This window comes from Camarhynchus parvulus, chromosome 15 (assembly GCF_901933205.1).
Source record: "Camarhynchus parvulus chromosome 15, STF_HiC, whole genome shotgun sequence".
NCBI lineage: Eukaryota > Metazoa > Chordata > Aves > Passeriformes > Thraupidae > Camarhynchus > Camarhynchus parvulus.
Window position 1 is genome coordinate 11,327,143 of NC_044585.1, and position 12,467 is coordinate 11,339,609.

Sequence of the window (12,467 nt, forward strand, 5' to 3'; positions counted from 1 at the left end):
AACAGCATTCACATGCACAGACTGGAGTGCCCTTGGAAGGGCACTCTTTGAGCTGGGGCACAACTTAGTGCTCAGCAGCAGGCACATAAAGAATAAAACAAAATGATAATGCTGTGGTTTACCCACTGTGCTGCTGGAGAAAGGCAGCCAGGATGCTGGGGGTATGGAATAGATCCTAGGGTTCAGTAATGCCAGAAAAGGTTCAGAGAAAGGGAAGACCTGGACTTTGTGAGTCAATGTGATCACTAGAGGTGCTCAAAGCCAGGTGAATATAAAAGCCAACAAATCCACTTCAGTCGAATTGTGTAAACTGCATTAAATGCAGCAGCTCAGACACAGGGTTGGTGTGGTGGTGAAAAGCATGGGAGGTGTGCCAGGGAATAACAGATCTGTTCTTCCAAGCAGTTGGGACCAGCACTCAGATAAAGACCCTAAGATCTTGGCCTCTGACTTACAAGTCTTTTCCCTTGGAGAGGGTTTAAGGCAACAGACATGGACAAGGTGTCAGGAGAATCAAGGCAGAGCAGCTGTAGTTGCAGCAGCACTTCTGCTGGGAGAATGAAGAGGCAAAACCCACAGAGCCCTGGCTTTGATAGCCCTCCACTAACACTTGGTATGTGGGGAGAAATGAACAATCAAAACCCAGCCTGCAGAACTTCAAGAGGACTGAGGGAAGGTAGTATTTTATTAAAGTAAATTTTAAGGTAATAGCATAAAAATTAGACAAAACAGAAGAAGAAAATGTAACCATTAAGCCATTTATCACAGCACAATGGAACCAGACTCTGCTTTATCTTGGTCCGTGGCCACTGGAGCTTGAAGACCCCAATGAAATAGTAGGTACTGGCTCAGCTAATGTTCACAATCCTTCAGGGAAAGAAAAGTGACAAAAGCAAGGAGCTGCTGTCCCAAGGTTAGGCACCTCCTGGCAGTGGCCATGTTCAATCTAAGGAAGAATCTGTGCCTATTGTCCTGTGCCCTCTGCTATCAGTGAGCTCAGGGACAGAAGGATTGGCAAAATGATGATGCTAGAGCTGTCTCTGTCCCAGGCTCAGCCAGTGTAGAGGTCTGGCATAAAATACAATTTTCCTTCTGTGTTTAGTGCAAATAACCTGGAAAGACAGCAGACAAGGAGCACACCCAGTTGTTCACCCTGGGACTGGCTCCCAAGTAGTAAAGAATAGTGAAGATTGTCCCTTTCTCAGTTTGGTTCCCCACTTCCTTCCAGCAAGAAGGGGGTGGTCTCATGGCAGGGTCAAGAAATGTTCCCAGCAGCGGTTTAGAGCAGCAGTTGGTCCTGCAGCACCAGGAGTTCAGGAGTCTGTTCCATATGTCTCACCAACTCCCTGCAAGGATCAGAGATTACAGTTCTCTGCCAGAAGCTCTTCTTTCTTCCCCTTCCAATCACATAAAATCCTTTGCCCAGGCAAGCTACTTCCTGTTACTCAGACTTTACTCTTCCAATGGCATGAGGTGTTTTGATTGAGAAATCTGCCCTCTGCAGCCACAATTCCCACCAAGCACAGGCCTGTAGGGCCAAGCTCTGTCCTCAGCACCAGTCAAGCAACCGACTAAATCCTACTGACCAACCAGATCATTTGATCCCTGGAGGGAGCTGTAACTGTGGCTGTCAGCACATTGGTCTCAGAAAATACCAACCATTGAATAGGTTTTCTCACAACTGCAGGAACCCCAAAACACAAGAAGGAAGGATTTGATGGGAACAGGGCTGTTCCCTACAGCTCTTAGAAGGAAAATGCCAATGACTGCAACCCAAAAAGGAGGTGCAGTAGGAGCATGACAAGTTCTTGAACATATATTTTCCTCTCCAAGACTGGTTACCCAGGAAACATGACAATATTTGTTTCTAGTGCTCTTCCCTGCAGCAGCTTTGAGTTAAAAATTAGCTTCTCTGATGAAGACAAAGTTTCCTTAGAACTGTGGTTCCAAATCCCCATTTGATGTGGACTTTCTACATCCTGTTTCAGAATCTCTGCGGAGTCAGAGGAGGAAGCAATTCTGCCTTTACCCTGCCTTTGTTGATGCTTACCAGTTCATAATCCTCCACATATTTGTACTTCTTCTCCCGATAGTAGTATCTCTTCTTCATGCAATACAGAACAACAATGTCACACAGCACTGTTGCCTAGTGAAAATTGAAAGAGTTTAAGACAGGGATCCTCAGAACTGAGGCACTAATCCAGAATCAAGTCCAAGTGCAGACAGTATCACTTACCACACCAAACAGCGCTAAGCCAGAGCCAATGTTAATCATGGTAGGAATGACATCAAATTTTCCTGCCTAGAAGACAGTTACAAGCCTGAGCATGCTTGTCAGCATCTCTGAAAGTTCTGAAAGTTCTCAGTTCACTACAAGACCTCTAGGAACTGTCACCCTACCTTTCCAAACACTATGATATCAAAGCGGATGCCATAAGCTTTGACGAGCGTCCGTGATTCAGTGCCATCACTATTCCTGTAGTATTTTGCAAACCTGCAGAAAAGACAGGTCAGAGCTTAACTGGAAATTTTGAGGTTGCTTATGTGATCATGCAACATCCAGGTGTGTTCCCCATCCCAAGAGGATGGGCTGAACATTGGTACTTCCAGACACAAGCCCCGAGTGATGGAGATTTCATGCTGGCAAGCTCATATAGGAGAAAAGTCCAAAGCAGGTGAATTCAAGACAACAGTGAGCACCATAAAATGAGGAAACTTGCAAGGCATAGGAAGGGGAGAAAGCAGCTTTAGCAGGGGAGCAGAAGGACTAACAGGAAGAAAGTCAGCTACACCAGAGAGGCAGGCAGGGGCTGCAGGGGACGAGGCAGCCACGAGAGGGCAGGGCCGGGAGCACCGCGCGGCTCGGCCCGGCACACAAAAGCTGCTCCGGCACTGGGTGACAGCCTGCAAACCACAGGGAAAAGGGATGAGAACAAATAAGTGAGATCACACTTACTCCGCCACGTGGTTGACTAAGCCAGGAGGAAGCAAAGAGTGTGGAAGAGAAAAGGAAGGATTGGTAAGGGGCTGTACCAGAGTTTGAAATTAGCAAGAGCATTTCAGATCCAGCTGTGATATCCTCCAGACGGTCCAGACACCCCGATACCTTCCGGCCTGGCACCTCCCAAACACACAGTTGTGCTCTGCACAGCTCGTCAGCAAATTCATCCAAGTTCCACCCAAAGATCCTCTGTTCTTAGCGAGATTTTCTGATCTAGAAATATCAGGGCTGAGCCGTGTTTCCTCACAAGCAGGAATCTTGCAAGGACCTTGGCAAGGTGGCTAATATGTATTTAATATTTAACTGTATTTAATTCCAGTCTGAGTCTGGATGCAACCAGCTGCCAGCTCTGTGCTGGTGTTTTACTGGAAGCGCTGGACTTCCATAATGTGGATGTGGTGGTGTATGCCAGGATACTCCTGGTACAGATATGGTCTTCAACTGACAGAGACACTTTTACAGGTGAGTTTTTCCCCCAGGCAGAGTGAAGGACATGCTTCAGTCTCCCAACCGCACCTCAGTACCCTCAAATTCTGCCCCATCAGCACACCCTGAGACAGTCAGTTGTCTCATTGCCACCCCATTAATCAGCCACCAAAAAGCTGATAGAAACATGACCCAGGCACTCCGATGCAATCACTGGAGCTTCACTGACCTCCCCCCTCTGCTGTGGTTTGCACACAGTGAGGATCCCACCTGCTCTGTCTTACAGCACCAAAAAAGCTCTCCAGGTTTTCTTCTGTTGCTCTCCAAGCACCATCAAAAGCCCCAAACTACCACAAGTGCCAGTGGCAGATGGAGCTGAGGCACCAGGAGCCCTCCACAGCCACATTACCTGAAGTTGTAGCCAGGTGAGACGGTGTGGGTAGAGTCCTTGTTGTCGAGGCGCCGGAAGGAATATTTTGGCACACAGTGGGAAGCGGCTCTGTCCAGGTTGCAGTCCCAGTTGATCTGCAGTGCCATGACTCCACCCTGCCAAGTGGAGGAAAGGCGGTGATGGGCAGCCCAAAGTGCACGGTCAGCCCAGCACCAGGCTCTCTGCTGACCAGGCTCTGATTTACTGGCTCTAATCCCAAGCTCAGTCTAACAATTTTCTGCTGCTACAGAACCTTGCACATAACCCCACCCAAACAAAGCAAGGGCAATTATTGGTTAAGTAGAATTCACTCCAGTCCCTCTGGCCAGAGCACTCTCCATCCTGCAGCTCATCTGTGTTCTGTGGCTCATGCCATGAGGCAGAGGAGACAACCCCCTACCACTCCTTTTCTTAAAACAGCTGAAGCTCAAGAGAAGGGTCTGCCAAATACCTCCACTGCCATTTCCTGGAAGTCCTGCCCTGCAGCTTCAACTATTTTCCCTAAACGGAAAATAGGGCAGAAGGGATCAGTCTGGGCATCATAGATGCAGTTCTTGAGGTAGGTGGAGTTGATAGTGGGAAGGATGTTTCGCCTACAGGAGAACAGAAAGAGAAGAGTTTTTGCATCCCCTTTACTGCTCAGGAGACCAGACAGTGTGATCACCCTCTCCCTATTTACTTGCTGAAGTTGAACTTGCGGTACCAAATGTTGTTCTTCACCAGAAGGGTGAAGTTCTCAGCTTCTCGCAGGAACGCTGGCCTACAAAACAAAAGGGAAACATAAACAGGACTCTGCAGAGTTCTTGGTGCTCATCTCTTCAGCTTCTCCCAAGAGCATTTCAGTGGCAGAAGCATCAGCTGTGTACCACGAGCCTGCTCTCAGGAGGGGCACTGTGGAGTAGGAAGACAGAGCACTCACTTGGGTACGTGATAGTCATCCTCCACGGGGCACCACGCAAACACTTCACAGGTCTTAATGCTGTTGTTGTATGGAACACACTCCCCAGTCTGGATGCCTGGAAACACATGTGCATGGAGGTACTACTGAGCAAAACTAGGCAGTATTTGGCCTGTGACACTCCATATGGTAAAAGCAATTTTCTCAGAGGTGAACTACCAAAACCCACATATCTTCCACTGCAAGTGTAATTTCAGAGAAAGAAGCATCAGGTGCTTTTCCTGAGTCAAATCTTCATCCATGTGAAATACTGCTTCAGGGACTGAAGGCCATGAAAAAGCTTCACACTGTTTGCTAACTCACCAAAGCCCACATCTACCCAACATCCACCCAACACAGTCTAAGTTCATTTGGTCTAAGTCCACCAGAAGAAAAATCTGAGCTTCTGCTTCAGTTCTCTTACATGTGAGAGAAAGAGAACAAGGAGACTGAAGTGAAATGGTGCTTCCTTCACAGCAGGGAAGGCACAGCACAGAGGCACCACAGCCCAGACTGAAAGGAGCTTTTGCAGCAGGTTTCTTACCACTGCTGTGGGTGCTCACATATCCTGGAACACAGTTGCTCTTCACCTCGCACTTTGTTTGATCGTCTGGGAGCTGGAGAGGAACAATAGTTACATAAAACTCTCAGAACCCTCTCCCCCACTCTCCCACCCACACAAGGCAGGATTAAAGCAGATTCTGCACCTACCTCCGGGCAGCGGCCTTGGCTCTGGTTCAGTGTGAGGATCACATTGGTCATGACAAACACAGTGTTCTCACCCTGAGCATGCAAAACAAGAAGGAAACTAAGGAGTGACAGTCTGCAAAGAGCATCCAAGGCACTGCAGCAAACATCTTTGCTGACAGAGCCCAGGTGGCCCAGCAGAGGGGACTTGCCCTGGACGCTGCTGGTGCAGCACTAAAGGAGCAGATTCCTATGTGTATCGCCTGGTGCTGCTGTGTTTAGCCACAGGAAGGACTGTGGGACTGGCAGCTCCTTCTGTCCTCCCACTCGGACCAAAGTTCCTCATTCACATTACAAAAACAGAGCTCACACAGCTCCTCAGGGGAGTTGTAAGGCAGGTGCAGAAATAGAGCTCCAGCTGCAAGTCCGAGCCAGCTCCCACTCTTTCTTTTTGCAATCTATCAGTCAGGAATTTGCCTGGTCCTGTTCCTTCAGGGAGCACTATTTCCATTACTTTACTTTCACTACTTTCAGATCTGTATGACTCCAGATCTGTCATCCACTTCCGCTCCGCTGATAGCAAATATGACCACTCAGCCAAAATCTGGCTAAATCTGTCTTTTTTTCTGCACCACGTCATGCACACAGAGGGACCCACGGCCAGCAGCCTGGCTGTGCCTGCCCAGCCCGAAGGCCACCACATATGGCCCACACAGCACAGATTCCCACAGATACAGGCAATCAGTAACTACAGCAATGCTTCCTGTTCAGTTCTGCATCAGGTGACTTGCTGGCTGTTCCTGTGGCTTCTGCCAACAACTTAACTTGGGGTTGTTTGCTTTAGAAAGCAATAAGAAAGATGACAGGTCATTATTGTTGCAGCTTCTTCCTGACGCCTGCAAAGTCCTCCTCTGGCAGGACCGGTGCTGTTGCAAGTCTTTGTGGGCACCATGGACAGTGGGATCAGTGCACCCTCAGAGAAGGAAAGGCTCAAGAAGAACTTAGAGCCCATCTGAGTACCCAAAGGGGGTTTATAAAAAGGAGGTAGGAGGACTTTTTACACAGTCAGATAGTGATAGGGTAAAGGGGAACAGCTTTAAACTAAAACAGAAGATATTTAGATTAGATATTAGGAATTCTTCCTTGTGAGGGTGGAGAGGCCCTGGCACAGGTTGCCCAGATAAGCTGTGGCTACCCCACGATCCCTGGAAGTGTTCAAGGCCAGGTTGGGCAGGGCTTGGAGTAATGTGGGATAGTGGCCCTGCCCACAGCAGAAGAGTGGAACAAGATTATCTTGGTTGCTTCCAAACCCAAACCATTCTACGATTCTACACAAGCACACACACAGACACACTTTTCCTGGAACAAGCTGCCCCAGGACAGGTGCTCAGCATGATCTGCAAAGCAAAGCAAAGCTGCTCCAGCTCTCAATGAACTTTTGCAAAGCAGTAGCTGCTTGTTAGAAAACCTTTCTGTATGTGAAAGTGATTAATACCTGAGGAGGGATGACATAATCAGCAACATCCCAGATCCGGGCCCCTAAGGTGGATGTGTTTGTCAGTGTTACACCCTTGACCTTCGTGGTTACAGAACTGACCACAGAGTCTGTTTCCTGGTAACCCTTTTCCCACAGAAAAACCCACCTGAAAGAGAATGATTGCAAGAAACAATAAATAAACACTGTAAATAAATTCAGGTTGGAATTTCTCCTTTTTCCATATTACCTGAAAGGGCCATTCCAGACAGTTTCAAAGCTTTTCCTTACAAGATGATCACAAGATTGGCAATCTCCTGTCCGATTTTTGGGGTGATATTTTTTTACTTTCAGACTGATTTGCAGGGCCTAACTTGCTTTTGACAATCACCTCCTGAAATGGTCCCACTCCTGAGCGGCCCTTGCGCCATTCGCTTAAAAGTTGGACCTAATCCTTGTGGGGTCCTTTCCAACTCAGAATACTCTGTGATTCTGTCCACAGTCCCAGTTAAGGCCGTTCGGTGAGCGCCGGGCTCCGCTCAGCCCGCGCTGCCCTCACAGGATCGGCCCCTGAGGGAGGGGCGGCTCCCGCCCTCAGCCGCGGGGCTCCCAGCGCGGAGCCCCCCGCAGCCCCTCAGGGCGGCCGGCCGGACCCCGCTGCCCTCCGCCCGCTCACCCGATGACGTAGGCGAGGATGCCGAGCTGCACGGCGCGGTTGATGAGCCCCACTTTGCGGCTCCGGATCAGCACGATGCGCGGGGTGTCGTACTCGAAGAGGAAGCTGTGGAGAGCCCCGCACAGCGCCATGGCGGCGGCCGGGACGGGAAGGCGGCGGGGACGGAGCCGTCCCGGGCCGGGCCGCGGCTGCCGCAGCCCCACAGCGCCCCGAGCCGCCCGCCGGGCGCTCCCGCAGCCCCGGGGCCCGGAGCAAACTGCCCGAGGCCAGCGGAGGCAGCGGCAGCCGCGGACTTTTCACGGCTGTTTTCACAGAATCATAGAACCCATTAGGTTGGAAAACCCCTCTGAGATCATCGAGGCCAGCCTGTGACGGAACACCACGTTGTCAAATAGAGCAGAGCACCGAGCGCCACGCCAGTCTTTACTTAAACACTTCCAGGCTCGGTGACTCCAACACCTCTCTGGGCAGCCCGTTGCAATGTTTAATCACTTTCTGGGAATAAATTCTTCCTAATTCTTCCTAATGTCCAACCTAAACCTACCCTGGCACAGTTTAAATCAGTGCAAGGACCAAACAACTGCCTGCAAAAGAGAGCAGAGCATATTGAAGACTGCCACCTTTCCATCCACAGTGACCAAATTCTTTATTTATCCTCTTGCAGAACTAATCTTTGCTATAAAAGCAAAGTTCATGTACCCTCTATTTTATTCTGAGATACCCAAAACAGTCCTTATTGTAGAAACATGACTATAATCCTCATAAGAGCAGGTAAATCATCAGGAAGATGTGAACTGATGAAAGTGGCAGTGGGAATTTTAGGCACTACAAAACTATCAAGACCCTTTAGTTCAGCTATATATTAGTAAAATGCTTAATTTTTTATAAAACCAGCCAAAACAGAAAGGACCAAAAGAAGTGGGGAAAGGATAGGAATATGAGTGAATATTCAGTGTAAGTTTCAAAAGGAGAATTGGTTCATATGCTAGAATAGAAATGCATAAATGCCCACAGTAGTGTTTTCCCACTCTAGATATATAAGATGCTGCCATATGAATATTAACACAATTAATGCATTTTTCAAATGGAGATATAAATACAAGTGGCACAATCTGCCAGCAATATATCTTAAAATGTATGTGGGAAATGGAAATGGCAAACTGCTGGGTTAGCTCAGAAAGAACAAAGCTTCGTTGAAAGGAATGCAGAACACACCTGTTACAATCCTTCTCACCTTGTTTCTACAAAAATAGAACATGTCTAAATAGAATAAAAATAGAGAACAGAAAAGATGTTGGAGCACAGATTAATTTACCCTGAATTTGCTGCTCCTTGGATGTACTCTGGCCTTACACATCATAGCACAAAGCTACTCACACAAGTTCAGGGGAGGAGGTAGAGGAGGCAAGGCCTGCTTGAAGCTCAGAGCAAACAGAAGGGCAAAGCCCGACATTTTAATTTCAATAAGTGTGAAAGAAATACCTGAAAATATTACAAAAAAATGGTAAAAGTACTTTTCATTGTAATTCCTTGGTTCAAGCTAAAAAGAACAATACAAAGAGAACCCACTGGGCTTTTCAGAAAATGCTTTGTGTCACTGGAATCATCTAAAATGAGCATGTTTGATCTGGTTGGACCATAAGGTCTTCAATGGTGAGTTATGAAACTCACTCAGTGGTCTCTTTCTAGACCCTCGCAATCCAGAGCTTCAGAAAGCTGACAAGGCTGGGGCAGAAAAATGCTCAGCACATTTTTTAGGTGATACATCTTTTGGGCTTCCTCTCTTCAGGGGCATGCATTGAGGTGACTTCTGGCTTTCTTCAGGGTGCAATCAGACAGCAGCAGGTGCTGAAACCAGTTCAGGTTGTGATGTGCTGCCCTTTTTTTCCTTCAGCAAGAGCTGCTCATGGTGCTTCTGAGTTGGTTGGCATTTGCCACAGCAGCACCACTTTTGGCAGTCTGGGGAAGAGGCTCCTTGTCTAAGGGTTAGCCTCAGCTCAGATTCTTCATTCTGATGGTTCTCATGGGACTCACCAGTACACATCAGCTCAGATTCTTCATTTTCATTGTTCTCATTGGACTGGCTGGTGCAGCAGCTTGCCAGCAGCACAAAATTTCACAGGGTGGCTCTGCAACAATTCCCAACATAAAGCAAACAGCATTTGCTGCTTCATCCAACCACTGAGAGAATTTTCAGCAGAGATCCTCTGCATTGGGTTCTGCACTTGACACAGCACAACAGGGATAATGATGATGGATCAGCAGCTCTGGAGGAGGATTGTTTTTGTGTGTTGCCATCACCCACTCCAGCGAAGCCAAATCGACACCTCACGAGTTGTTTCAACACCGACGCACTCCCGCGGGCACGCACCCACCACAGCAAAGCAGCAATTTTTAGTTGACTCAAGAAAATACATCCTCTGGTGACAGAGTGCCCAGGCTCTGATAGCTTTAAAATCATGTTATTCCAGACCAGCTCTGAACTCCTGAGCACACTTCAGCATTCTGGACATCAGCATCTTCCATTCTCTGATCAGCAGAGAGTGGCAAGAACCATGGGAGCCTTAACCAACTTCCAGTTTCTTATTCTATCAAAACCCTGACTTTCCTAGTGCACAGCTCATATCAGCTTATGGATCAATAGGCAGTCATGGAGCACGGAGCAAAGAGAGCCTTTAAATGTGACAATGAAAATCTGGCAGTGCAGACAAAAATCATTATATGAAACTAAAAGACCTTCTACACCATACAATGACACCAATATCCAAGCTCTGATAACAACACCCATATGCCTTCTGTCTCAGACATGCTGGCAGGACTCAAAGTGCTGTATTGTTCTTGACTGATATACTTGACTGATCTCTAAGCCCTGTTCACCTTCATTTAAATAAATAATTTGAATAGGAATTTGCTTAGCTGAAGGGTCAGTTCCAAGAGTGGCAGATAGTCACAGATCCCTCTGTCACTGCTATTCAAAATTTGTTCTACAGTTGGTTGCCTGTTCAAGTATCAAAAGAGGAAATTGTTAGAGAGGATATGTCTGGTATAAAAGCCAGCAGCTCAGCCTTCTGTTTGCTACCATCTCCAGGTATTCCAAAGATAGAGACGCCTAAAGAAAAATTAATTTTCCTCCTTTCTTTTTGGGTTCAGTCCCTGCTGCTCTGCTTTGCCATCTTGATGCCAACAAACCAGTGCAGAGCAAGCTTTTAATTGATTCCACTCTCTCCTGCACATCCTACTGCAAGCTAAGTTTGGGAGACTCCGAGTGGTTTAATCAGAGTTCCTGAGATCATTTGCTTCCCATTCACCAGTATATAATTTGTATTCTCTGAAGGCAGTGACTCACTCCATACACCACACTGTGACATGTTCTTCTATCTTCTTGCTTGCACAGACATGAAATGCCCTTTTTTTCTGTGTTCAGTGGTTCCAGAGATATTTTTAATGGGCCAGCTTTTAGCCTGCAGGTCAGTCAGGTTTTATTTGAGAGTTTTCCTAACTCTTTCCAGGATCAGAGGTTTCTTCTAGCCCTCAGGGTAGAGGTTATTTCCCATCTGCTCTTGGTGCTATAGAAAGAAGCCTCCTCTGTAGCAGCTCTGTGCTCAGAGCTGACCTGTTCAGAGCTGTCTTATCTCTGTCTAGAACCTGTGTTACATCTGCTCACTTTGTAAACATATGAATTTTTTTTGTTTGTAGCTTCCAGATATATGTGCCCCTAACTGGGATCTGGGAATTAAGATGAATTCTTTACTCTTTGGATATTGCCACCAGCAAAATTTTACCTGTGTAAACAAAACCCTTTCACCTTACTTGAATCACACATCTGTCGTGCTATAGTGATTTTACCCTAATATCAACCAGGATAGCTGAATAAGCAATTCTATTGACCAGTGCATGGGAGAAATGGTTTTGCTGAGAGGCTGTGTTCCCAAGCTTTCCTTATTTCCCTTGGTTCCTGGAGGATTAATAAGACTAAAACAATATAGAAAATTTCCATTTGTCACTCAGGCAGATACAGTCCTGAATGCACAGCCTTTTTGAGTAAAGAATGCCAATTTACACAATTTTTTCAGAGTACTACTACTTACTCTTCAGAAGGCATTGAGGAATGTTTGCACTTACATGGTGTAATTAAATTTTGGGAAGTGAATGTTGTGCTTATTGGCACAGTGAAATCTTCAGAACTCCTCAGAACCGCAGGCCAAAAAAGAAACTCAAATTAACAAACTTCTTTTACTTAAATACATCAATGTTATGCCACTATACTATTACCTGGGAAGCTGTCAGTGGGAGGAATGTGTTGCTAAGAATAACAGGGAGTTAGGTGGCTCAGGAGAGCAAGAAAGATAAGGGTGGTTTTCTTAGTTTTGGGTATCAGTTGCTCTCTCTTTATTGCACTTATTTGTATGGGCCAAGCCTAAACCAAGTCTCTAATGACAGCTGAAATATGAACAGGAGGCTTCTGATATAAATCTTGCTATAGAATAGTAGTGAGAATTTACACCATTTGACAGCTGCTGATCTCTGCCCCATGAATTGACAGTTTCACTGCTGGTCCCCACAGCCGTGTGCTCACTTACACCAGAGCTGCACAGCTACTAAAGGGGTGAGGATCAGGAGTATTTGAATTTCCATCAAGACACCCATTCCACGGGGGAAACCCAATCTTCCAAGCAGTCATCTTTGTAAAGGACAGTGCTCCTAAGCAGGAAATATTTTTCCTATCATTGCATTTCAAGCAATGCCTTGCACCAGAGATGTGATGACAAGCAGCACATTAGCTGGATGATGTGTAGCTTCCATGAGGGACTTCTCATGTCTTCTAAACAAGTTAAT

At 46.9% G+C, this 12,467-nt stretch overlaps 1 protein-coding gene across 2 annotated transcripts; it reads right to left on the minus strand.

Moving 5' to 3' along the window:
* Positions 1 to 648: 648 nt before the first annotated feature.
* On the minus strand, positions 649 to 7,814 carry P2RX4 (purinergic receptor P2X 4). Of its 2 annotated transcripts, XM_030958756.1 has the most exons (12): positions 7,632 to 7,814; positions 6,977 to 7,124; positions 5,506 to 5,577; positions 5,339 to 5,411; positions 4,777 to 4,873; positions 4,537 to 4,617; positions 4,309 to 4,450; positions 3,837 to 3,973; positions 2,401 to 2,494; positions 2,237 to 2,302; positions 2,051 to 2,146; positions 649 to 1,346 (listed from the first exon to the last, which is right to left on the minus strand). In XM_030958756.1, exons 1-12 carry the CDS (start codon positions 7,760 to 7,762, stop codon positions 1,314 to 1,316), a joined length of 1,170 nt encoding a protein of 389 aa, XP_030814616.1. In that variant the 5' UTR covers positions 7,763 to 7,814; the 3' UTR covers positions 649 to 1,313. The 2 variants fall into 2 exon arrangements, with proteins under 2 accessions (XP_030814616.1, XP_030814615.1); XM_030958755.1 differs by lacking the exon at positions 649 to 1,346 and having other exon boundaries at positions 1,738 to 2,146.
* Between the last annotated feature and the right edge of the window lie 4,653 nt (positions 7,815 to 12,467).

What these genes read in the sequence shown, in the direction of transcription:
- P2RX4 (XM_030958755.1), bottom strand. Translation starts at nt 7,762, where the DNA reads ATGGCGCTGTGCGGGGCTCTCCACAGCTTCCTCTTCGAGTACGACACC. An exon ending in ATCCTCGCCTACGTCATCGG is followed by an intron (nt 7,125 to 7,631) that starts GTGAGCGGGCGG and finishes ATTCTCTTTCAG; the next exon opens with GTGGGTTTTTCTGTGGGAAA. An exon ending in GATGACTATCACGTACCCAA is followed by an intron (nt 4,618 to 4,776) that starts GTGAGTGCTCTG and finishes TTTGTTTTGTAG; the next exon opens with GCCAGCGTTCCTGCGAGAAG.